Here is a 27,824-nt window from a genome sequence, read left to right as displayed (position 1 = left end):
TCCCACCTCAAGCCGCACCCCCATCTCCTACCTACTAACCTCATCCCGCCCCCTTGACCTGTCCGTCCTCCCTGGACTGACCTATCCCCTCCCTAACTCCCCACCTACACTCACCTTTACTGGCTCCATCCCCGCCTCTTCGACCTGTTTGTTTCCTCTCCACCTATCCTCTCCTCTATCCATTTTTTATCCGCCTCCCGCTCTCTCCCTATTTATTTCAGAACCCCCTTCCCCTCCCCCTTGTCTGATGCTTTTCTGATGAAGGGTCTAGGCCCGAAACGTCAGCCTTTCTGCTCCTATGATGCTGCTTGGCCTGCTGTGTTCATCCAGCCCTGCACCTTGTTGTCTCGGATTCTCCAGCATCTGCAGTTCCTACCATCTCTGATTCAATCATTACTGTAAAACCCAGTTAATACTCAAAATGACACACAAGAACAGTAGATTTCTTATTAACTGGCCTGGTGCTTCGTTTCACCTTTGTTCAGCAACAGTAACTCCAAGTATAGGCTGTTGGCCTCCATGTCATTTCATACTTTCCTTCCCCACCCAATCCTAAACCTCCACTACTCCTTCTACCATCCACATGAAGAGCTGGAGAACCACATTTGCCACCTTGGCATCCTACTTGATAATAAACTGAGCTTGTGGCCCTATGTTCTCTCCATCACCATGACCACCAACATCCAATTCCCATTATTGTCTATTTCCACTTGTTCTTCAACATACCAGCTATTGAAATAATCATCTGAGCTTTTGTTACTTCATGACCACAGCATTCCAGTGCTCTGCTCCCAGCTTTCACACCCTATACCTTTGAGTTCAGCGAAAATTCCACTACTCATTTCCTTGTTCACCCAACGGTCCTTTGCTATGTGGCTCGTATTAGCATGCTGTAAGTTAAAACACAAGCAACAGAGTTTTGGGTGACTTCAAGTTTCTGGAGTGTAGAAATTTGGAAGGTTGACCAGGCATGCATTGGAATAGTCAAGTCTAAAGGTAGCCAAGACATGAGGAGTGTTTCAACAGAGGAAAGGATGAGGCAATGAAATGGGCATGTTACAGAGGTATCTCTCTTGAAAGTGTATCTCAGGTTCAAGCATGGCACTGAAGTTGCAAATTGTCTGGTTCACCCTCAGGCAGTTCATTGTCAGAGAGAGAAATGGTGTCAGTCTCTAGAGTGTGGAGCTTATGATGGAAAACAAAAGCAGTGGCTTCAGTCTTCCTTATGTTTAAGTGGAGTAACTTTCTGCTCATATTGTAATAGTTTGTCAATAAGCAGCCCAACCATTTCGAGCAGTAGAAGGGTTAGGGGAGAGTGTGGTAAGGTCGAGCTAAACTGACATGCTTTTTGGAATGATATCATTGACTGGCAGCATACAGATAAGAAACGGGAGGGGCCTGTAGGCCAGCCGAAGTCATGTTCATCATCTGGACGAGAATCTATTGACAGCCATTCACTGACTGCGTGTAGATATTTCGAACCAGGTGCGTGCTGCCCAACCCAGCCAGGTGACCATAGAGAGATGTTGGAGAATTGTATAATGAATTGTGTCAATGTTGTGAAGGACAATAGAGCATAGAATGCCCTTTGTGACCTTGGTAAGGGCCATTTCGATACTGTAATGTGGATAGCAACCTGATTTGGAGGGATTTGAACATGGAAATGGACAGTACGGTGGCTCAGTGGTTAGCACTACTGCCTTACAGTGCCAGGGACCTGAGTTTTATTCCAGCCTCAGGTGACTGTGTGGAGTTTCACATTCTCCCTGCGTCTGTGTGGGCTTCCTCCAGGTGCTCCAGTTTCCTCCCACGGTCCAAGGATGTGCAGTTTAGGTGGATTGGCCATGCTAAATTGCCCACAGTGCCTAGGGATGTGCAGGCTAAATGGGTTAACCATGGAAAATGCAGGGTAGTGGGGTAGATCTAGGAGGGATGCTCTTTGGAGGGTCAGTGTGGACTTGATGGACTGAATAGCCTGGTTCCACACTGTAGGGATTGTATGATTCTCTGAAAAGATGGGCACATATTTGGGAAGGAACAGCACATTTTTTTACTTTGATGAGAAAAGGGACATTGGAGACAGGCCATTTGTTTGCAAGGATGATGGGGTCAAGAGTCAATTTCTTTGAGAGGTGATGGTGGCAGATTTTGAAGGAGAAGGTGATAGAACATGAGGAGAGAACTATCGTCAATTAACAAGAGAACCAGTAGCCAGTAGTCTATGAGAAATAAGGAAGAAAGGAACAGCAACAATGGGCAAGATGAGCTTGTAAAGGGATAAAGGGAGACAGCAAAGAAACTAAAGAAAGAAACACGTTCAGGACTAGAAACTTTAGAGGGTGATTGTGGACTCAGGGAGGAATGGAAATGATTGAATTGTCCCAATCATCATGAGAAATAGAACCATGAGCTCCTCACATTTGTTCTTGGAGGCGATGGTGGAGAGGTTTAAGAAGGCAGCTTGCCATGGGAGAAAGATACCAAGGGTACACTTTGCATCTGGGATGACTGTGGAGCGATGAGCACCTTTCCCAAATGAGAACAGGACCCAATGAATCTTTGTGTTCTCCATCCCGATACAGCAGTGAATGACCAGACCATTGTCTGCCACTTTGTTCAGTTCTGTGTTCCTTAAACTTCAGAGAAAGGAGGCAGACACTGTACTGGGTATGACCAGACTGAGAGAGAGTAATTGTTTTATTGGGGACTAGAATATCAAAGTTGGAGGTGGGGGTACAGGAGTCAATCAATAGGTACAGAAAGATAAAGGAGGCTGGAAAGCTGGATAAATAGGAATTTGAGAGTCCAGTTCTGATTGAATTGAGAACACTTTTTTTTTCTAGAAGTGGATATGTTTTGGATGATGGAGAAAGTGAAAAGATTACATCCGACTGTCTGTTCTCCAAACTGCACCTCTAATCTGAGAGAGTGAACTCTGTCTGAGATGATTCTGTGGAATTTTTATCATCAATTTTATCTTTTTTCACTTTCAGTTGGACAAAACGAATACCTATTCATGTGAGGAGTTTGCTGAAATCCAGTCTGAACAGTGTAACTATGCATTGAAGAAGCTTTGTGAACTCAGATACAAAATCATTCAGTCCGTCAAAGAAGCCTGTCTGGAGGTAATTACGCAGCTTGTAATCACCTTCTTGCCCTAGCTTCAACTTGTAAACTGAAACTAGTTGTAAGTCCCTTTGGAAAAGCTGAGCAATATAAACAGAAAAGACCGTGAACGGCTCCAGAGGTCCAGTAAGGAGGTTGCAATCAATTGTGACTCTGGCAGTTTATCCACAGCTAATTAGTCTCAATAAAAAGCGTAGGAATAGGTCAACTAGTCCCTGCAGTTTGTTCTTCCATTCAATCAGAGCTTACTGGGCTCAATTTGCTCACTTTGATTTGTACCCCTTACTTAATAAAATAGTTAATTCAAAAATAGAGGTCATCAAGAATATCATTTTTTAATGGGCCAACTGCTGGCAAATAAAACTCAATTAATTTAGGATATCTGGTCAGCATGGATGTGTTGGACTGAAGGGTGTGTTTCCGTGCTGTACATCTCTATGATTCAATGACTAAATCCAATAGGTGATCCAGGAGACACTTTATTACATAAAAGCATGGAAATAGGAGCAAGGTTGGGCCATTTGGCCTATTGAACCCATTCCACTATTCAACATGATCATGACTAATCGTCTATCTCAATATTTATACGTGTGTGCTCCTAGCCATATCCTTTGATGTAGAAACCCAGAAGTCTAGAAATACATTTCTTTCTTGAATATATTCAGGGATTTGTCCTCCACTGGTAGTGGTAGAAAATTCCACAGGGTCAATTCATCAAAGTGAAAAATTTCTTCACATCACAGCCTTAAAGGTCTACTCTATATCCTAAGGCCTTAGACCAGTTGGGAATGCAGATTTGAGGTTACAATCATATCAACTATGATCTTATTGAATGACAGAGCAGCTCCAGAGTTTGAATGGCCTGATCCTGCCCCTAAATCATATGTGACGCCTTGTTCTAGATCCTCCATCTTTTGAAACTCAGTCAAACATTGATAATAGACTCAGCTATAATAGGAAACCCCGGGAAAGTGAAACAAACAGGTAACATTTCTTTCACTACTAGATAACCTGTCAATCATGGCACTTTAGGAGTAGATAAGGTTTTTTCTTTCTCAAGTGAAAGTTTCTTTTGTCATTTTGAAAGGACCAAAACATTTAAATAACTTCAGATGACAATATGAGAGATCAAAAGGAATTTTCCTTTCTTCAGTTTGAAAACGTAAGGCAAATTTTCCCCTAAAATTAATGGAAAGGCAATTTTAATATATATTCTTTGTACTTCTTCCTAATTAACTCTACAGAAAGCCAAAATGGAGGGATTTGGGAATGTATTCCCAGCAGAACATGCTAATTCAACTCAGAGGCCAGCATTTACTGAAATTATAGGGTCGAGACCACTCCTTGCAGTGTTCTTCAAGTTCCTGAAGGTAGTGGACTACCTGTTTCAGGAGCTGATCTGTCGCCTGGTTAAAACTGCGGTCCAACTATTACTGGATGCCCTGACAGATTCATACATGGAGATCTCAACAGATGAGAAAAGAAATGAGGAATTGCTGAGGTAAGCAGTGAAAGCTTGGTCTCTATTGCTTCTGACTGTTGAGGTTGTTAGCAAGTAGAACATAAGAATTGGGTTAATGGCTTTGTACTCAAATTGGAGGAGATCCTTTGGTGTAGTGTTGACATCCTTAACTTTGAACAAGAAGCTATGTGTTAACATCAGATCCCAGGTTGTGTTCATAATGGGGCCAAACAGGGTGATTACCAGACCATAAATCCTTCCAATGTCTATAATAAGTGTGAAAGTCTCCTTGTTAACTGTCCCAACTACAGAGGAAAGTTGCAAACCGTATGGCTGGAGCAATTCAAAGGAAGCCCATGGCCCAATCCTTAAATTCATGGATGGGAGAAAGGATGGATAGACTCTAATTGAAGGGAAGTGATTCTCACATGAAACTAAACTGGTCCTCAGTTATTCATTGGTTTCATTAATGATTGCAGATGTGGGTTAGCTCAGTCAGTTACATTGAGACAGTGTAGTGCAGGATGATATGTATGTCATGTTGTACATGTTGTGGTAGATCATGGAGGCAATATTGCCCGTTACTTGGCATAAAATAGTACTATTCAAGCTAGATAACCACTTATTTCTCTTCAACTGAAAGGTTAATTATGGTCCCTCAAGGGTTCTGGCTAATTACCCTTACTCAATTGATGGCAGTTTAAAAATCACAGTTTTCCCATTTAAAACAGAAATTATACAAAATATTTTCTCTCAGAGGGTAATGAGTCTTTGGAACTCTCCCTGAAAAGGTAGCAGAGTCTACTCAAGTAGACCCCTTGAATATTTTAAAGACAGAAGTAGAAAGATTCTTGTGAAGCAAGGGAGTGAAAGGTTATCATGGGTAAGTGGGAATGTGGTTTTGAGGTTACAATCAGATCCGCCATGATCTTATTGAAATGCAGAGCATGTCTTGATGGGCTGAATGGTTTAAGTTGTACGTTCATATGGAAAAGAAGCAGAGAGCCAATGATACAATAGCAAAATACTGAGAGTGATGGAAGTCTGAAATAAAAACCAAAATGTTGGAAATACTCAACACGTCTGGCAGCATCTGTGCAGACAGAAACATAGTTAATGGCTCAGATTTGCATCTTTGAGGTGGGAAGCAGGAGCTGAGAATTTTCTATGATCCTGGCTCTATTTCTCTCAAAGGAGCACGCACAGTTTGGAAATTGACCTGCCTCCACTTGAAGCAGACCTGAGGTGGCATCGTAAACAGGTGGATACTGAGTCTGGCATGTTAGAATGTCCACCCTCATTAGATATTGAACTAGTTCTCAACATTTCTGTTATAGTCAATTCTCCCCTATGCACCCTATGCATCCTTTATACCACCATAACCATTCCATACACATCATTCCCTTTCTAACTGACCACATCCCAACGTACCTCCCCTGCCCATTTGTGACCTTCCACACACATTCTTCCAGTATTCGTGAAGGACTGAACAAACAAGCTCTGTAAAAAGATAGACAAACAGAAGGCTGGAAAAACACAGCACGCCAAGCAGCATCTGGAGGAGGAGAAGTCAATGTTTCAGGTATTACCCTTCTTCAGCACTGGATGTGGGAGTAGGGGGAGCTGCAGATAAAGGGGGAGGGAGGGTAGTGGAACGGTGATGATAGGTGGGCACCGGTAATAGGTATGACCTGGCTGGTCAGTGGGAGGGGTGAATGTGGTTGGTAGCTGGAATGGAAGAGAGGAGATGGGGCTGGAAAGGGAGCTGGGGAATGGGTCGGAAGGTGATTTGAAATTAGAGAACTCAATGTTAAGTCCTCCAGGCTGCAGGGTGCCCAGGCAGCAAATTTGTTCCTCATTGCGATCTGATTGACTGCAACACTGGAGGAAGATGAGGACAGACATGTCGGAGGGGGAGTGGGGGCAGAGTTGAAATGGGCGGTGACTGGGAGGTTAGGCTGGCCGTTACAAGCCAGGCAAAGATGCTCAGTGAAACGGTCATCTAGTCTACGTTTGGTCTCCCCAGTGTAGAGAAGACCACATTGGGAGCACCGGATGCAGTAGACTAGGTTGGAGGAGAGGCAGGTGAAGCTCTGTCTCACCTGGAAGGCCTATTTACGGCCCTGACGGAGGTGGTGTGTGGGCAGGTGTGGCATCTTTTATGATTACAGGAGAAGGTACCAGGGGGCTGGGGAGAGGGGGGCTGGGGATGGGGGTGGTTGGCGTGGTTGGTGGGGACCGTGGCACGAACTAAGCAGTGGCAAAGGGAATGGTCCTTGCAGAAGGCTGACAGAGGTGGGGAGTGGAAGATGTTCCGGGTGGTGTGGTCCAATTGGAGTTGGCAGAAATGTTTGAGGATGATACACTGGATGCAGAGGCTGGTGGGTTGGAAAGTGTGGACAAGGAGGAACCCTCTCTTTATATATCGAGGGGTAGGGTTTAGAGCTGACAAGTGGGGAATGGAGGAGGCATGGTGGAGGGCTGTCTGGATGAGAGGGGGAAAGAATGTTGTTTGAAAAAGGCAGACATCTGGGTTGCTTAGGAGTGGAACGTCTTCTTGTCAGAGCAGATGTGAACGAGATGGAGGAATTGGGAAAATGGGATGCAGTTTTTGCAGGATACAGGGTGAGAGAAGGTATAGTCCAGGTAGCTATGGGAGTCTGTGCGTTTATAGGAAACATCGGTCTGTAAACTGTCACCAAAAATGGAAACGGAGAGGTCAAGAAAGGAGAGGGAGATGTCTGAGATAGACCAAGTGAATTTGAGGGCAGAGTGGGAACCATATAATAACACTGCACATCCATGAAATGTCCATTAAACCATGAAAATACACAAATATTAATTCAAAAACCACTTCAAGGAAACAATTCTCCCAGCAGTTCATACAGCTGTCAATGAAATGCATCAATTAAAGTGGTTAAAGTGTCAGTGGATGAGCATTTTGAAGATAGAGACCATAACTCTGTAAGTTTCAGCCCTTATGAGAAGGGATAAGGATAGTACAGAAGTTGTGTCTAAATTGAGGAAGGCCAATTTCAATACCATAGGACAGAATCTGACAAACCTAGCCAGGAGCAGCTACATGCAGGTAAGCCTATATTTGGAAAGTGGGAGTCTTTTAAATGTAACATAGTGAGAATTCAGGGCCAGCACTTTCCTTGAAGTAAAGGACAAGGGCAGCAAATCCAGGGAACCCTGGATGTCAAGGGATATTGAGAGTTTTATGAAGAAAAAGAAGGAAGCATGTATTAGGTAGAGTGCATTAAAAACAGGGGAGGCCCTTCAAAAGTTTAGAGCGTGTACGGGGTGCTTAAAAAAAGAAACTGGGGGTAAAGAAGAGCCATGAAATAACTTGGGCAGATAGGATTAAGGAAAACCCCAAGCCATTTTAGAGGACCATTAGTGAAATAACTGCACAGAGGCCGGTATCCCATCACCAAGTCACCCTTTCTTTACTTGTGCACAATACACTGGCTGTGACCAGCCAGCTCGGAGTCAGTCACCTGAATTGATGAGATTCTAATCTCCTGGTTATATTGGACAGCCAGGTCTTTCCTGATTGGCCCAGGTTAACAACCCCAATCAACGATCTCGTAGTCAACAAGGTCAATCTGGTTCCAATCACTACATCCCCTCTCCCCGCCAAGTCTGGGGATGTAGGCCGAGTCTTTGGCTTGTAGCCTTACCTGTGATGTTTTCTCCACAAGTCCGGTTCCTCTAATTCACATGGGTGGCATGTACTGGACTGTAGCCTGCCTCTTGTGTCTGAAGCATTTCAGGGGAGTTTCCTCCTCTTCTTCCAGCAGTGACTGTATAGAGGCTGTATCCATCTTGGACTCTGAGGTTTGTTTGACACTAGACGGAGGGGGATCACCTATGGTTTTGGATAGGCCTTCGGGTTGTTCTGAGGAGCCAAGTATCTTTTGCTCCTGCCCCGATTGTGAGGTGACAGCTTTCAGGTGATCCACGTGTTTGCTCTGTACTGCATCACCTACCTGAACTTTGTAAGTCATGGGACCTGAACTCGCGTCAACCTCACCTCATACCCATACAGTGCCATTTCCATGGTTCCAGCATCAAACTTCATCCCCTGAATTAAATTGTCTCTCTCACTTAGAGGCGGCATGTGGCCAGCATTGTTGTTTCTGCTTCCATTTCACCCCCTTGTCTGGAAATATCAGGTTTAACCTGATGCGGAGTCTTCTGCCCATCAGCAACTGTTTTGGAGCTATCCCTGTTGTTGTGTGTGGGGTGGTCCTATAATCGAACAGGAACTGGGACAGTTTGGTATCAATTGATGCTTTAGGCTGCTTCTTTAAGCCTGTTTTCAATGTTTGGACCACTCTTTCCGTTAGACAGCTGGACAATGGATGGTATGGAGCTGTCCTTACGTGCTGAATGCCATTTAACTTTAGGAAATGTTCAAATTCTCTGCTAGTAAATGACTTCCCATTGTCTGTGACAGATATAACCGGGAGTCCGCGTATTGAAAACGATGCTCACAGCTTCTCAATCGCCATCCCTGAGTTTGCCAAACAAACTCTATGCACGCCCAACCACTTTGGATGGGCATTCACAATGACCAGGAACATTGAGCCCATGAAAGGACCGGCATAGTTAACATGCAACAGAGTCCAGGGTTTTCCCAGCCGTTTCCATGAATGTGGCGGGGGGGAACTGCTGGTGACAATTTTTGTGCTTGTTGGTACTCTGGGCACAGCCCTGCCAACGCAGCTATGTCGGCATCCAACCTTGCCACCAGATATAACCTCTTGCCAGCATCTTTATCTTGGAAAGCCCTGGATGACCCCGCGTGGAGTTTAGTCAGCACCTGGCAGTGACCTTTACTCAGGACAATCACCCTTGCTCCCCATGGTAATACGCCATGCTCTACAGTGATCTGGTCTCACTGGGTTCAGATGGTCCTTCTGTTTCCCCCATTACCACCAGTTGTTTTAGTTTTGGTAGGACAGGATCTTTTTGTGTCCACAGTCAGATATTGTCCGCAGTGACTGGAAGGCTGTCCAGGAATTCAAAACCAACATGGACATGTCCATGGGAAGCACCACCAGTGGAGTATCTGCCAGTGCAAAGCGGCTCAAGGCATCCGTTTTAGCCACTTGGGTTCCTGGAGAGTGTTCTAACTTGTACTTTTACACGCTGAGATTAAGGGCCCAATGCGAAATTGTACCGTAAGCTATGGGTGGCACCACCTTGTCTTCCTTCTGTATCCCTGGCAGGCGTTTGTGATCTGTTACTATGACAAATTCCCATCCATAAAGGTACTGGTGGAACCTTCTCACACTAAAGATGACCGCCAAACCTTCCTTCTCTATCTGGGAGTATTTGCGTTCGACATCAGCCAAAGTCCAGGAAGCATACGCTATTGGACGTTCCTCTCCATTGGGCCACCGGTGAACCAACACCACCCCAATACTGTAATGGGAGGCATTGCATGTCAGCACTACCTCTTGCTTCACTACCTCAGCCAACACTTTTGATGATAATAGATGCTTTTTCACTTCCCTCAATGCTACTTCATGACTACACAACCATTTCCAAGGCTGGCCCTTTTCCAATATCAGGCGTAAGGGAGCCAAGATGGACGCCAGGTTATTTATGAATTTTCTGTAATAATTCACGAACCCAAGGAAAGACCTAAGCTCTGGTACAGACATGGGAGCTGGGGCTCCTCTGATCGCCCTCACTTTTACTTCCAATGGGTGTAACCCAGTTTTGTCGACACTGTACCTCAAGTCGGTCACTTGCCTGGAATGTACATTTTCCCCTTTAAGATGTATGCCTGCCTGGGAGAAACGTTTAAGCACAATGTCCAAGTTCCTCAAGTGCTCTTTATTGGTCTTCCTGGGTCAGCCCTTGTAAAATGTTCTCCATGGTGTGCTGGAAAAGGGTGCAGGCTGATGATACACCAAATGGCTGTCTTGTATATTGATATAAACCCTTATGGGTATTAATTGTAGCGTATCTATGGGACTCCTCATCCTGTCACAATTGCAAGTAGGCCTGGCTCATGTCCAGCTTTGTAAAGAACTGCCCCCACATTCCCCCGCCACCCTCCCACCCACGCCTCGCAAACTTTGCATACATATCCTCTATGAGAGGGATTGGGTATTTATCCAGCTGTGAGAGCGGTTTACCGTTTGCCTAAAATCCCCACAAAGGCAAACTGAGCTGTCAGGCTTCACAATCAGTATGACCAGTGCAACCCATTCTGCAAACTGCACTGGTTTGATGATTTCTTCGCTCTCCAACCTCCTGATTTCCGCCTCTACTTTTGCCTACAAGGCAAATGGCACTGGGTGGGCCTTGTAGAATATCGGAATCACTTCCTGGTCAACATGTAAAGTGGCTTTGGCCCCTTTGATAGTCCCAAGCCCTTCTTAAAATATTCCCTGGTATTTCTCTCATTGCCACTGAAATGACTGCACAGAGGCCGGTATCCTGACACCAAGCCACCCTTTATAAACTTGTGCACTGACTGTGGCCAGCCAGCTCGGAGTCAGTCACCTGAACTGAGGAGGTTCTAATCTCCTTGTTATATTGGGCAGCCAGGCCTTTCCTGATTGGCCTAAGTTAACAGCCCCAATCAATGATCTTGTAGTCAATGAGATCAACCTGGTTCCAAACACTACAATTAGGAATAAGAGGGTTACCAGGGAAGGACCTGGGGCCACTGGAGACCAAATGTGTATGGAGCCAGTGAACATGGGTGAGGACTTAAATGAATAATTCTCATCTGTATTCACAGACAAGAAAGACATTGCAGCTGGGAATTTCATTTGTGATGGTGATGTTGTAGAACATGTAAAATTAAATAAGCAGGGGATATTAGATATTTTAGTGGGCATAAAGGCGAATAAATGCTTAGGGCCTGATGAGATGCATCCCAGGCTCTATGGGAGACAAAGGAGGAGATTGCTGGGCCCTGGCAGAGATACTTAATACTTTGCTGACTACAGATGAAGTGCCAGATGGCTAGAAGATAACTAATGTGGTTCCTGTATTCTAGAAGGGCAGCAGGGATAGCCCAGGTAATTGCAGACCAATTAGTCCGATGTCGGCGGTGGGGATATTATTGGAAAAATACTGAGGGAGGGGATTAATCAAGACTTGGAAAGGGGCAGGGATTAATCAGGGATAGTCAGCATGGATTTGATAGAGGGTGATCCTGTCTGACTAAAGATATTGATAAGGGTAGTGTGATATTGATCACTTGGTAAATTGGGCAGAGCAATGACAAATAGAATTTAATTCTGCTAAGTGTGAGGAGTTGCATTTTGGGAGGTCTAATAAGGGTAGGACTTACACAATGAATGGCAGATTCTTGGGGAGTACTGAGGAACAAAGGGACCTTGGTACACAGTTCATAGATCCCTGAAGGGGTCAGCTCAGGTAGACAAGGTGGTGAAGATGGCATATGGAATACTTGCCTTCATTAGCTGGGGTATAGCACACAGGAGAAAGGAAAATAGGAGTTTGTTATAACTTTATAAAACATTGGCTAAGCCACAGATGGAATACTGTGTTCAGTTCTGGTCACCACACTATCAGATGGATTTGAATCAGATGGTGCAAAGGAGATTCATCAGGATGTTGCCTGGGACAAAAAATCTCAGTTATGTGGAGAGACTGGACAGGTTTGAGCAGAGGAGACTGAGGGGGATCTGATTGAGGTATACAAAATTATGAGACATAGACAGAGTAGGTTGTGAGAATCTTTTCCTAATGGCAGATATGTCTAAGATCAGAGGCGTACATTTAAGGTGAGGCTTAAATGATTTAGAGGGGAAACAGAGAAATTTTTTTCACCCAGAGAGTGGTAGAAATATGGGACTTGCTGCCTGAGGTGGAAACTCTTGTAACATTTAAACAATATCTGAATAAGCACTTAAAATGCCAGGGCATTGTAGGCTATGGACCAAGTGCAGGTAAATGGGATTAGTGTAATTGATGCTTGTTGGTCGGCATAGGCATGGTGGGCCAAAGGACTTGTTTTTATGCTGCATGACTCTAAGACTCTATCACTTTTTAATTCATACTGCTACAAAGAAGCTGTAATCCTCAGTCAAATCTAATATCATTTGTACAGACACACAAATACATAAAAACCTTTTCTAAGAACAATTAACTTTATTACAAGCTCATGGAACTGTTAATCAGGTCAGAAGCTAGGAATCTTATAGTGAGACACTCACTTCCTAACTCATCAGTGCCTGTCCACCATCTACAATACACACGTCAGGAGTATGATGGGAATACTCTCAATCTGCCAGGTTAAATGTAGCTCTAACAACACTCGAGAAGTTTGACATCATCCAGGGCAAAACAACTTTCAGGGGAACCAAGAATGGGTTATAAATGCTGGCCTAGTCAGCGACATCCGCATCTCATGTCTGAATTTAAAATAGTCAAAGCTAAAAATTTGCTTCACAGCTGTGTAAAAAAAAAATCCACTGATCTGAATTCATTAATAGGCTGGAGCTCAGCCATGCATTCCTAATAGGATTTTGCAACATAGTTGTTTCAATAAATGCTCTGGCTCTCCAATATGTTGACTTCATTGAATGACAGGTTGGCCATCTGTCAGTTTGTTAAAAAGGTTTGAATGTGTTCAGTTTTAGTATTCTAACACAGTGCATTTCATTTGCTTAACATCATCAATCATCTAAAAACATTTCTCATGAGTGCTGCAGTGTTGATTGAAAGACTAAAGGCAATTTATTTTCATTGCTCCTGCTGCTGACTGTGCTCCTGCTCTTTTTGCTGTACCTGAATGTACTTGTGCTCTTGCTGGTGCTGTCACTGCTGCCTTTTGTCATTATGGTTCTTATATGAGGTCCAACCAGTCACCTATTTACCTCAATGATAGGTCATAGTTCCAATGTGCAGATCAGGCATCCAAATTGTCAGTGTCGCCTCCAATATACCTGGGTTCTCACTGGATTTATGCTTAAAAGCTTGTTCCTGACAATCCTGAGCCATTTAGAAAAAATTTAAATCATTGTTACCGTTCTACTTTCAGCACACTCCCAATCCACACTAGAGCTTACCTGGACAAACGCTTGCGCATCGTGCAAGATTCTTCCAATACTGGAGATAAAAGTCTTAGCAGTCTCCAGAGCTTGAGCAACGTTGAAAGACAGTCTGAGGTGTCCACCAAAACCAGCGCAATGGATGTAGACCAGGTAAGCAATGCTGCATGAGGATAGAGAAAGTTGCTTAAGCAGGTCACACTTTGACTGCACACATTGTCTTCTCAGTACAGATACAGTTATTTTGTCGGAGTTCATTAATTGAGGTGGTGGCAAATTCGGACTGTAATGGAACAGTACCTCCTGATTTACATACTCAGTGAATAACATAAATGACTGAATACTGTTTGCTTTTGTATTTTTAGTAAATACCACCTTCTGTAAGTTATTGCTCCTCTACATGGAACCTCCCCAAGATTCTTTTTGGATATTATGGAACACTAATATTTCCATCAATAAAGGACATTGCTCCCCTCTGTTATATCTGATATTACTCAGGCCTCTATAAAATCTTTCTGTTTTTATTTTAATTTTCATGGAGTTGTAAAAATCATTGCAAAATGGACTACCTCACATTCTCTTAATTTTTGAATTTACAGGCTTGGATTCTTGTTAGTACTATTGGGTTATTTAAGAACATAGAACATAGAACAGTACAGCACAGTACAGGCCCTTCGGTCCACGATGTTATACCGACCTATTATCCTACTAAGATCATTCTACCCTGCATACCCCACATTTTACTCTCCTCCATATGTCTATCCAAGAGTCGCTTAAAAGCATCTAAAGTATCTGACTCCACTACCACACGCCCACCACTCTCTGTGAAGAACCTACCTCTGACATCTCCCCTATACCTTCCTCCAATCACCTTAAAATTATGCCCCCTCGTAATAGTCATTTCTGCCCTGGGAAAAAGTCTCTGACTATCCACTCCATCTATGCCTCTCATCATCTTGTACACCTCTATCAAGTCACCTCTCATCCTTCTTCGCTCCAATGAAAAAGTCCCAACTCCGCTGATCTTTCCTCATAAGACCTGCCCTCCAGTCCAGGCAGCATCCTGGTAAATCTCCTCTGCACCTTCTCTAAAGCCTCCACATCTTTCCTATAATGTGGTGACCAGAACTGAACACAATATTCCAAGTGTGGTCTAACCAGGGTTTTATAGAGCTGCAGCGTAACCTCACGGCTCTTAAACTCAACTCCCCTGCCAATGAAAGCCAACACACCATACGCCTTCTTTACAACCTTATCAATTTGCGTAGCAACTTTGAGGGATCTATGGATGTGGACCCCAAGATCCTTCTGTTCCTGCCATTAACCCTGTATTCTGCATTCAAATTCGACCTTCCAAAATGAATGACTTCACACTTTTCCAGGTTGAATTCCATCTGCCACTTCTTTGCCTAGCTCTGCATCCTGTTAATGTCCCGTTTCAACCTACAACAGCCCTCCATGCTGTCCACAACTCCACCAACCTTCATGTTATCGGCAAACTTACTAACCCACGCCTCCACTTCCTCATCCAAGTCATTTATAAAAATCACAAAGAGCAGCGGTTCCAGAACAGAACCCTGCGGAACACCACTGGTCACCGAGCTCCGGGCTGAATACTTTCCATCTACTGCCACCCTCTGCCTTCTATTGGAAAGTCAGTTTTGTATCCAGACAGCTAAATTTCCCTGGATCCCATGCCTCCTTACTTTCTGAATGAGCCTACCATGTGGAACCTTATCAACTGCATTGTGTATTGCACTAAGATTTACTTACATTCAACTGCAGCAGCCATTATTGAACTAACTTTATTTACACCCGTAAGAGAGATGAAATATGAAAAAAAGCTGAGATCTTGCAATAATATTGCATACCCTCTCCATTTAGAAAGATACAGAGAAGGAGATGATGATATTATGATAATTTACGAAATCAGTTCGAGCAGAATACCTAATTCATCAGTCTTACTGAATTTTCTGTCTGAGTGGATTAGAAATTTAGAAAGACCGAATGAATGCTCTTAGGCCATGACTGAAATCTTACACCAGCTGATGGAGTTTAAATTTGATTAATTAATCTGGAATGTAAAGATCATCACAGGAATGGTGACTATGACAAATGTCATAGATTGATATGGTTTATTAATGTCCTTTAGGAAGGGAAATGTACCATCCTTACTTAGTCTGACCTACATGTGACTCCAGAGCCACAATGATGTGTTTGACTCTCAATCAACCTCTGAACTAGCCAAGCATGTCACTAAGTTCAAGGAATGGCTACAATAGGCAACTGGCAATGATGCCGACATTCCATTAAAGAGATAGGAACTAACTTTGCTTTACCAGCGGATTCTGTAATACCAGCAAATCTCAGTTTCTTTTTGATTCTCACTTCTATCAATGTGTGTTGGAGGATCTAAGGCGTGTCTTGTAAACAGCCTGCATTGACACTTGGCAGCTCCTGTGGACACCTTCTTTCTGTCAAGAGGGATGTCAGGCCCGATTGGGATTAGAATAGTTAGGTGGTTGTTTTGACCGGCATGGATCTGTTGGTACTGTAGATTGCCATGACTCTACGATTCAATCCCATACCCACACCTTCAGAACAAAAATTGGGTTTGCTAGGGCACTTCCTCCCAAGGCAAGATAATGACCTGGAAATTTCCAGACTCATGGACTTGCCTCAGGAGTGGAAATATCTCCTTTAACATTATTTTAAAAATAACTTGCTGGGTTTAACATTTCGGAGTGTTTTCTGACCTTTAGTTCACTGGACAAATTGTTAATGATACAACCCCATCCAAATCAATATCTTGCTAAAATGACATCTTACCCCAACCTTTGCTATTCCTTCTGTCCTGGGCAAACACAAGATTCTGTTCTGTCCAAACACAAGATTGCTACTATGTGACACTAATCTGCTAAATGATGTGTGGTTCATATATGTTCTGCAGGTCATCAAAAATATTGAAGAACAAACACAGAAAGTGGCACCGGTGTTTATTGTAAATCTGATACTTGACATTCCATCTAAAAATGAAATCCCACATCGAAGCAGTACAAAATCTAAATGTCGAGCCTCTAATCGAGTGTGCAAGCCTGATAAAAACGATGAGGCCTTAGAGCAGTCATGGATTTCTGCAGATTCGAGAGAATTGGATTGTATGTTGGATCCAACAGGTATAAATGTTGACCACGCCTTCCTTAGAGAATAAGGTGACTCACAGTTCAGTCTAAAGTTTGACAGCTGAGAGATTGTATGCCGTATTCACACAGTAATTGTTTTATTTAGTCTCACAATGAATTATGGAAAGATCAAGTAATACTCAAACTGGCTGACTGTCAGTGATTAACTGCAGTTACAGGGTTGCAGTCAGGTACATTTAATTGTGATTGTATTTTGGGGTTGTCATGACCAGCTGTTTGAGGTAAGTTAATAACTTGAGGGTCTGGGGTGTAAGGTAAGGACAGATTTTAACTCCTGTGGGAGGAATTGGACATCATAGGATGGGGCAATCGGTCCACCAACAGTGCACACCTTCCTCTCCCTCCTGTATCTATGTACAGCCTATAGCATTCTGCTCAAATGTGTGTGTGTTTTGATTTGTTTGTGTGACTGTGTGTGTGTGTGCTTTTGTGGATGTTTGTGTTAGCCTGCGTGTGTCAGCATGTCAGTTTGTGTCATAGACATATGTGTTCCTGAGTGTGGGGAAATGTATGAATACAGGAGAGATCTCAGCCATTGAATGGAGGGCTGGGTAGAGGCCCACTTTGGTTCCTTTGGGGTAGATCTGCCAGTCTGAGACAATCAGACAATTACAGGCTATCAACAGTCTTTCCATCAATCAGGCTCCTGGGGATGGGAAGCCTTCCCCACTAAAAGTTGCTGGCCAATCAGAGGTTGGTAGATCTTTAGAGCCAGGATCTGCAGAGTGAGTGACCCAGGTGAGAGGGGTGTTGTAGAGAAGGATGTTAAAGTGAGTTGGGCAGCAAGGGCAGTTCACAGTGGAGAGACAGGCACAGGAACGTCAGGCAGGTTTGTTTGACGTGTTGGTAAGCAGAATCAAAGGATGAAGCAGCCCACCAATGCAACATTAATCACTCATAACCAGTCTCCAAAAGCAACTTTCAGTCAGTCCTGCGCTGGCTCCAGTCTGCATGGAAATTTCTCCACATTCTCACCACAACACCAGAAGATAAACATGGTCATCTTCACCTTGAAAGACAGTTAAAGTGTTGTGGGTATGCGGGTATTTGCATGTGTTTCTGTTTGTACACTGGTTGTGTAGGGGTGTTTTGATAGTGTTTGGCTGTTGGTGTGTGTTTCTTAATTTTTTCATATATTCACTCGTGGGATGTGGGCATCCTTAACTGACCAGCATTTACTGCCTGTCCCTAGCTGCCCTTGGAACTGTGTGGCTTGCTAGGCCATTGCAGTTGAGAGTAAACCACAGATGCTCTGCATCTGGAGTCACGTGTATGGCTAGGCCAAGTAAGGATGGCAGTTTCCTTCCCTGAAGTGAGTCAGATAGAATTCTTCTGACAGTTGACAATGTTTCCGGTCATCATTAGACTCTTAATTCCAGATTTTTATTGAATTCAAATTCCACCATCTGCCACAGCAGTATTTGAGCCCAGGTCCCCAGAATGCTACCTGGGTCTCTGGATTAACAATCCAGTGATAATACCACTAGGCCATCACCATCCCAACTGATCATTTAGATTATTCTGAAAGATATATGGGAAGCAAATTATTTAACAAATGATGAATACGTGGTTTTAAACAGGTGAATGACTGTATTTAGTGCAGTTGCCTCAGCAGATCTTAGAAAAATGGTAACTGTAATTTCTGTTTCTACAGAAAGTGACGTTGAAATTGAAGATAATATAGATGACAGGTAAGTGACAAAAAACTAAATTTCAATTGTTTAATTTCATCAGTCATCGAAAATGTCTTTCCAAGAGCACCAGAGCACTGATCAAAAGATTAAAAGGCAGTTTTTTTTCCATTGGACATGGGTATTGCTGACTAAGCCAGATCTTAATCAATCCTAAATTATGTTGCAAAGGTGATGGTGAGTTGTTTTGAACTGCTGTAGTCCTTTGTGTGTCAGAACACTCATAATGCTGTTAGGGAGGGAGTTTCAGCATTTTAGAAACATAGATAAAAGGAGCAGGAGTAGGTCATTCAATGCCTCAAACCTGCACTGCCATTCAATATGATCACTGAGCAAAATGCCCGAAATCCCACCCTCCCCCATATACTTGATCCCTTAAGCCACAAGATCTATATCTGCCTCCTTTTTGAAAACCCAAACGTTTTGGCTTCAACCATTTTCTGTGGTAGTGAATTTCATAGGTTCACTATTCTCTGAGTGAAGAAATTTCTCCTCATTTCACTCTGAAAAGGTTTTCCCTTTATCCTTAAACTATGACCCCTGGTTTTGAAATCCCCATTGGGAACATCATTCCTGCATCTAACCTGTCTAGTCACAAAACATTAAACATAGAACAGTACAGTACAGGATTAGGCCCTTTGGCCCATTATGTACAGCTGCAACATGATTTGCCAATTTTTATGCCCCAACAAATGAAGGCTGTGTGCCTTCTTTACCACCTTATCCACTTGTGTTGCAACTATCACGGAGCTATGGACTTGCACCCCAAGATCTCTCTGTATATCAATGCTCTTAAGGGTCCTGCCATTTACTGTGCACTTTCCTGTTGCATTTGACCTCCTAAAATGCATCACCTTACACTTATCCAGATTAAACTCCATCTGCTATTTCGCTGCCCAACTTTCCAACTGATCTATATCCTTTTGCATCCTTTGACAACATTCCTCACTATCCACAACACCACCAGATTCACCAACTTACAAACCAGACCACCTATATTTTCATCTAAATCATTAAGGATCTCACCCACTTCCTTTGGTTCCATACATAAATTCCCTGTTTGTCCTTGAGTGAATCTACCCTTCCTTAGCTACCCTCTTGCTCATGATATACATATAAAATGCTTTGGGATTCTCCTTAATCCTACTTGCCAAGGACATTTCATGGCCTCTTTGAGCTTTCCTAATTCTTTGTTTCTAGTCCTATTAGAATTTTATAGGTTTCTATGAGAACCCCCTCATCCTTCCAAACTCCAGCTACAACAGTCCTAACCAACTCAACTTCTCCTCATATGACTGTGCTTCCATCCCAGGAATCAATTTGGTAAACCTTTGCTGTACTCCCTTCATAGCAAGAACAACCTTCCTTAGGTAGTGAGCCCAAAACTGCATACAGTATTCCAAATGTGGCCTCACCAGTGCCCTGCATAATTGCAGCAAGACATCCATTGTTCCTAGACTCATATTTCTCGCTATGAAGGCCAATGTGCAGTTTGCCTTCCATACTGCCTGCTGCACCTGCATGCGTACTTTCAGTAACTGTTGCACAAGGACACCATTGAACAATTCCCTCACTCAAATAATAGCCATTCAAATAATAATCTGGGTTCCTACTTTTGCTACCAAAATGAATAACATTACACTTAACCACATTATTCTGATTTATACTGCATCTGCCAGCGCCGCTATATTGACAATATATTTCCACGTCAGGATGGTGTGTGACTTAAAGGGGAGCTTGGGATAGGGCTAGTCCTGTTCCCATATTTCTATGTCCTTCTAAATGATAGAGGTCTCGGGCTGGAAGAAGTTGTGTAAGAGACCTTGATGAGTTACTTCAGTACATCTTGTAGATGGTACCCACTGCTGCAATTGTGCATCAGTGGTGGAGGGCTTGAATGTTTAGGATGGTGGATGTGGTCCCAGTCAAGTGGGCTGCAATCTCATTCACCACACCAACTTTATTTACCACTCTTACTGCACTTATGCACACTGACAGTCCACCATAACCAGGATAAGAACACTGCAAATTAACTTACAGTGTGGGGATCACATTGTGTAAATCTTTCCAGTCCAACCTGATTATATTAACAACCAAACCTTCTCCAAGGTCTAACTTGATTTTACACCTACCTTAGCACTGGCCTGACTCAACGCCACACCTCAGTCCCTGCCCAACCTCACTTCCTGTTCAACCCCCTGTCTTGGTTTTGAACTGTTCGTTAGGACTGCCAGCAACAACTCACCAACTACAGGAAATCCTTTGCTATTTCCAGTGCCATGTTCTAAATGCAGAAGAGAACCTAGTATTTTCCTTCACTTGTGTTATTTACCAATAGCACACCCAAACCCTCTTCCCTCCAGGATGAGCTCTCAACTTTATCATGCCTGCACACTAGAAAGAAGCACATTATCCCTGGAGTCATCACCAAAGTTAAAGATTTCACAAAGTTCCCTAATTTACCTGACCTTTAGATCCAAGTTGATAGAAAGATTGAGTTTAATCTGAGTAAGTGTGAGGTGCTGCACTTTGGAAAATCAAACGTTCGGAAAAGTATATAGTTAATGGCAGGCCTCTGAACAGCATTGATGTACAGAGGGATCTTGGCGTTCAAGACCTAGCTCCCTGAAAGTGGCCACACAAGTAGATAGGGTGGTAAAGAAAGCGTATGGCATGCTTGCCTTTATTGGTCGGGGAACTGAGTACAGGAGTAAGGATGTCATGTTGCAGCTTTATAAGACTTTGGTAAGGCCACACTTAGAGTATTGTGTTCAGTTCTGGTCGCCACATTACAGGAGGGATGTGGATGCTTTGGAAAGGGTGCAGAAGAGGTTTACCAGGATGCTGCCAGGATTAGAGGGTATGAGCTATAGGGAAAGGTCAGAAAAACTTGTTTTCTTTGGAGTGGCAGAGGCTGAGGGGAGACGAGATAGAAATCTATAAAATTATGAGATGCATAGATAGGGTTGATGGTCAGAATCTTTTTCCCAGAGTTGAAATGTCTAAAACTAGGGGGTGTGCATTTAAGGTGAGAGGGGGAGAGTTCAAAGGAGATGTGAGGCGCAAGTTTTTTTACACAGAGTGTGGTAGGAGTTTAGAACGCACTGCCAGGCGGTGGTGGTGGAGACAGATAAGGGCATTTCAGAGACTTTTAGAGAAGCACATGAAAATGCAAGGAATGGAGGGATATGCACCAAGGGCAGGTAGAAGGGATTAGTTTAATTTGGTATCATGTTCAGCACAACACGTGGGCCGAAGGCCCATTCCTGTTCTATGTTCTATATAAAGCATGGACCAGGTTTCTGTATGGAATAAGAATTACTATTTAGTATAAGTAATTAGATTCTAAACACAGTTAAACAGTTATAAACCATTGTTATACAACATTACTAATCAAAAACCTAATCGTCTTCTCCACGCACCCTTACACAGACACACAATGATTGACAGACAAAATAAAATAGAATAAAAAGGGTTAATGGGCAGAGAACACAAATGGGAAAGACAATCAGTGGACGTTGTTTCCAGCTTCTGTCTTTGACATTATCCTTATCATCCTTCTGGGCAGCATGTTGCTTCAGTCATCTTTCTCCAGATGTTTCTGCGGGTTTGGCAAGAGACACAGGTGGCTGGTACCCTGTTGAAAGGTCTTTGACTTAATGCTTAAAAATCACAGCATACAATAACTGTTGTAGGAAAGATAAATTAGTTTTCTTCAGGTTTATAATGTGTTTTACCACAGAGAACTATTGGTCACTGATGCATTAAGTATATTCAAGGTCAAATAGACAGATTTCTAATCTTTCAAGGAATCAAGGGGGATAAGGCAGGAAAATGCAGTTGAAAATTATCAGATCAGCCATGATTTCATTGAAAGGTAGAATAGATTTAGTTAGCTGAATGGCCTACTAATGCTCCTATGTCTATGGCCAGTGGATATCAGAGAATGACGGCTGAGCAGGGACCCTGTGAGGTGAGAATGGGAGTGGGGTTTGATTGTGGAAATGGATATAGTAAACCACATAGCAACATGGGTGTGATATTTTCAAGAAGTAGTAGGTAGTGCTGCCATTCCTGATTTGAGAGGACAGAACTGTTGTAATGAAGGACTTGTCCAAATCTGGGAGGAGCTTCCATCATCTGACAGCAAATTCAAAATTAGGAGCAATTAGAGAGGGGGAACTGAGTCAACCCAATTTTATGACTCATTACAGATAACCTATGTCAGTTTCCAGGCACAGATAGGGTATAACAGAACTCAATGTATCAACTTCAATGTTTAGTTTGTAAATTGGGTCATCTTTGTTCTAATCTAGACAGTGGATCAGATGCATCTTTCTGTAGAATGTGAAAGAGCACAGTACTTATTTTGATGGTCTGTGGCTTTGCCTGATTGTCCAACTGAATCTATTTCGGATCCATTAAAGATAATGTAGTGATAGTAATGAGGACAGCCAAGTGGACCTCGTACTAGCTCCTCCCAGATTTGGACAAATCCTTCATTACAACAGTTCCCTGATTGGGGCTGTTAACCTGGTCCAATCAGGGACCCCTGGCTGACAGATATAAACAGGAGTGTCTGAGGTCTTGTTCACTCTAGGAGCCAGCTCTGATGCAGCTGGATCAGTGTCAAGTACTATGTATGTGTAAATAAAGGGTGACTTGGTGATAGGATATTGACCTCTGTGGAGTTATTTCAGATAATCAGTGGATTTTTCTAAGTTCTGGTGAGATAGTGAGAATGACTTCAGTCTTATCGATATAATATGCCTGTGTGATTCTTTTAAAGTTATAGATCAGTATACAGGAAACCTGTAAAATCTACTTTGTCCCCCACCTCGGAAGATTTGCTGTTTCACATACAAAGCATAATTGGAACACTGGAATATACTGTTGGTAAGAAGAAAATCATTAACAAATATAGCTTAAATAAAGTTAATTCACAGAATACTCACACATACTTAGCTTTATGAGGTGTGGTATTGAATACAAAAGCAAGGAATTTATGATAATTAATGATATAATAATTCTTATAAAGTTATGAGAAACATTACAAATCACTGCTTGGGTCACAACTGCATAATACAGTGGCTTGGTAGTAACGTCCTTAGACTAGTAATCCAGGGGCCCAGGCTAATGTTACAGAGATAGTAGGAAATGCTGATGCTGGAGAATCTGATATAACAAGGTGTAGAGCTGGATGAACACAGCAGGCCAAGCAGCATCAGAGGAGCAGGAAAGCTGACGTTTTGGGTCTAGACCAGGCTAATGTTCTGCGTTTGAATTCCAGAATTGTAGTTGGTGTACTTTAATTTAAAGTCATTTAATGAATTTGGAATTAAAAGCTAGTTTTATTAATGATGACTATGAAACTTGCAATGATTGCTTTTACAAACCCTATATTAAAGGAAATCAATTTTCTGTCCTTAGTTGGTCTGGCCTACATGTGACTACAGACCCATAGCAATTGATTCTTAGCTGCCTTCTGAAATTTTCAGGTCAAAGGCAATTAGGGGTGGGCAACAAATGCTAGGCTTGTCAGTGTTGCCCACATCCTCATAATACAATAAATTTTAAAAAAGCAAACAATTCTGGGCACCAGACGTAAGGAACGACTCCAGGGCCTTGGAGAAGATATAGAGGAGATAAACCTGTAATGAGAAACTTCAATTATGTGGAGAGATTGTAGAAGTTGGAGATGTTTTCTTTAAAGCAGAGGAAGTTAGGGGAAGATCTAATTAAGGTATTTAAAATAATCAGTGGTGCATCAAGAAGGGAGAAACTGCATCATTTCTCAAATAGTTTAGTAACTAGAAGTCATGGATTTATACTGAACTGGCTTTTGGGAGGAGAGAGTGTGCTGAATGAAGATTATCTTTCCCACACAGCATTGTTATGATCTGAAACACATTTCCTCAAAGAATTAGGTTTCATAGGCATTTAGAAAGGGAATTGGACAGTGTGCGTGTGTGTGTCTGCCTGGGCTTGCAGCTGAGGATTGAAGACTTGTGTGAGGAGAGGGGATTCGACCCAAACTTGTGGAACCACAAGTCAGCAGGAATCTCCTGAAAGAAAATTCAACAAAGGCATTTATCCTTATACATTAGATATGATTTTAATATATTTGTGAAGCGAAAACAGTTAATCAGGGGATCATTTTGTTTGATTATCTGAATAACGCATTGTGTCTAAAATCCAACCAATCCAATTTGTATCTTTGTAATCTTAGGCAAGCTAGTTGCCTTCATTGATGAGCCTCACTTATCCATGTTTGACTCATATTCTGCGTACGAACTGAAACTGTCCGAGCGTGAACTGGAGACAAAAAGGTCTAAGAAGAAGAAGCTATTGCTCAACCCTGACATACTGTTTGGGCAAGATCCACATTACCAGAACCAAGTAAGATTGTGTCTTCCTCTGTATCTGGCCATTTTCTGAGTGATTTTTGTGAGATTATTTCATGCTATTTGCGTTATGGGAGGATAATATGTCAGGTGGGTGGGGCATGTTGGGTTTATGGGATGGTGGGGTTAGAGATTGATGGCTAAGGAATGGGGGTCAGGTCAGGGTTGTCAGTGATTCAGGAGCCAGTTGTGAGTCAGGGGTTCATTTTAATAGTTACTAAGGAGTTAGATTTTTTACTTTTCCTGAATAACTTTTAAGCTTAAGTGAGTTGGAATTTTCAGAAGTATCTGACTTTTTCAGAGGTTCAGATGCAGGGGAAAATAAACTTATGTTGTTCTATGTTAGAGTGTATCGAAACGAGGGAGAGTATTGAAAATGGCATGGTCAACTCCCCCATGTTTCAATACACTCTACCATAGAAGGACAATAGTTTAACTAGGACAAAGTTACAGTACTATAACAAGCAAAACAAAGACAAGCACGAGAATTCCTGGAGGCCTGGTTTTCTACCACCGGTGCGATAAACAAACGTGTTGAAATAGACCCCATCTGCATACTACTACGGCACAAAACTGGAAACAAGACTACCCACCGTGACAGACCGGACCATATAAATTCATAGCAGGACAGAACAACAGTGCTTCACCGGAGGCTGCACAGTACTGAAGATGTCACCTGGAAGGGAAATGAAACTATTTGCACAAAAACCAGTCAGCTGGGCGAACCAACCAACAGCTTCAACCACAACCGGAACTGCAGATCTTTGTCAAAACATTAAAGATGTTAGATATACATTTCTTAGAGAATGAAGGAATCAAAGGGTATGTGGCGAAAGTGAGAACAGGGTATTGAGTTGGATGATCAGCTATAATCATAAATTTTGAAATAACTCAGGCCAGTATTCTATCACTAAGGCACACTTTATTTACACATAAACAGAATCTCAGACACACTGCTTATATCTGCCAGCCAGGGCTCCCTGATTGGATGAAGTTAGCAGCCTCAATTAGAGAACTCATATTCTGAGATCCGCCTGGCTCACCCATTACAATCAGTACAAATATTAATATAACAAGGCCCTGATCTTTATAGAGAGAAAGAACATATACATGCACGGTGCCTGTTTAAACTCAATAAATTAGGTGGCAGCATTTACAACAGAAGTTGCTGGAAAAGCTCAGCAGGTCTGGCAGCATCTGCGAAATAAAAATCAGAGTTAATGTTTTGGGTCCAATGACCTTTTCTCAGAATAGTCGGTCACCGGACCTGAAACTTTAACTCTGTTTCTTTCCTTCACAGATACTACCATACCTGCTGAGCTTTTCTAGCAACTTCTGTATTTGTTCCTGATTTACAGCATCCGCAGTCCTTTCGGTTTTTATTCAGGTGACAGCATTTACTGGTTCCTTCCTTTGGGTAAAGCCCTGACTAATCAGAGCCTACCTGCCTGGTTTAAAATTTAAACAAAGCCTGCTTCTTAATTGTCAATCATGATTGTTTTAACAATGCTCATTTTTTTGTCACAAAATAACTATTCCATCTTACTCTCTCTCTCTGTCTCATTCTCTTGCTTTCTTTTCTCATGTCTTTCTCTTTCTGTCACCCATGCAAGCTGTTATTTATCACTGATTTATTTGTCCTTGAATTCTAGCTTGTTGAATTGCATGACTTGATAAATGAGGCCATGGTGCACGTAGGACAGTACAGTCAAAGCTTTGAACGTTTCTGTATCATGGTGGAGCAAGCTATGGAGTTGGACTTTGAGACTTCTGTGAAGCAGCATGACTGGACTCCACAGAAATTCAGGATCATGTTGCAGATGTACAATGAGCACATAATGGACATGAGAAACATGACCGTGGAGAGACGTGTACGCATGATGAAGGTGCTGAGCCGACAGTTCCAGGCAGACTGCATGCCCTATTCAGAAGCAGTGCTCAAAGCAGTGCAAACCCATATGATAAATTATGCTCACAAGAAGAATCTTGGGCTGATGGCAGTGAGTATCTATTCATTTATCTTTTTGCCAACTGCTGTGCTGAATCTCTATAGCCCTTCTTCCAGGTAGACTAGGGAGGAACTGGGAGGCAGGGAGTACTTCATAATGGAGTGGAAAGGGGAAGGGTACAAAGTCTGCTGCCTTCACGACGCCTCTGAGTTTACTTTGGGCCGAAGCAGTGAGAATGACCTTCTAGCCTGGGGATCAATTGAAGCCATTAAGTGACCACTTAGGAGCCATTTAGGAATCTCATTCTTCCATCAGCAGGCTGGTGGGATCATGCCATGTGTGTACAGTGCCAGGTGAATGGTTGTGGCCTGGTGCGGGTGGGAGAAGGATCATAACACCAGCTGTCACGCTTCCCCTAAGCAGTAACATGTGCTGTGGATAAGGGGGATCAATGGATGTTCTATACTTAAATTTCCAGAAGGCATTTCATAAAGTACCCTATCAACGGTTATTATGGAAAATAAAAGGCTCATGGTGGTCTATGAGGTAGCATATTAGCATGGACAGTAGGCTTGGTTGTTTAACAGGAAGCAGACTGTAGGCATAAATTAGTCTTTTATTTAACTTATCTGCCATTTCCTAGTTCCCTATTATTATTCCCCCAGCCCCATTCTCCAAGGAGCCCAGCTAACTTTGGCATCTCTCTTGCTTTTTACATATCACTGTCCACTTTAATATTACTTGCAAGTTTACAGTCAGCTTAACATGCAGGTCAGCCCCAAGTATCTAAATCCCCCAATAAAAACCAAAAAAACTGCGAATGCTGTAAATCAGGAACAAAAACAAAGTTGCTGGAAAAGCTCAGCAGGTCTGGCAGCATCTGTGGAGGAGAAAACAGAGTTAACGTTTCGGGTCCGGTGACCCTTCCTCAGAAGG

General features: G+C 42.8%; 1 protein-coding gene across 1 annotated transcript in view; it reads left to right on the top strand.

The window, feature by feature from the left end:
• Nucleotides 1–27,824, top strand: part of LOC125483089 (dynein axonemal heavy chain 6-like) — a 343,417-nt gene that overhangs the window by 33,192 nt on the left and 282,401 nt on the right. The window contains 8 exon segments of the mRNA XM_048596614.1: nt 2,994–3,125; nt 4,371–4,627; nt 13,632–13,794; nt 16,592–16,817; nt 18,499–18,535; nt 23,325–23,431; nt 24,765–24,934; nt 26,592–26,939. Of these exon segments, the coding sequence (XP_048452571.1) occupies nt 2,994–3,125; nt 4,371–4,627; nt 13,632–13,794; nt 16,592–16,817; nt 18,499–18,535; nt 23,325–23,431; nt 24,765–24,934; nt 26,592–26,939 (1,440 nt within the window).

This window comes from Rhincodon typus, chromosome 5, assembly GCF_021869965.1.
Source record: "Rhincodon typus isolate 14 chromosome 5, sRhiTyp1.1, whole genome shotgun sequence".
NCBI lineage: Eukaryota > Metazoa > Chordata > Chondrichthyes > Orectolobiformes > Rhincodontidae > Rhincodon > Rhincodon typus.
This window is presented reverse-complemented; position numbering and strand designations above follow the sequence as displayed.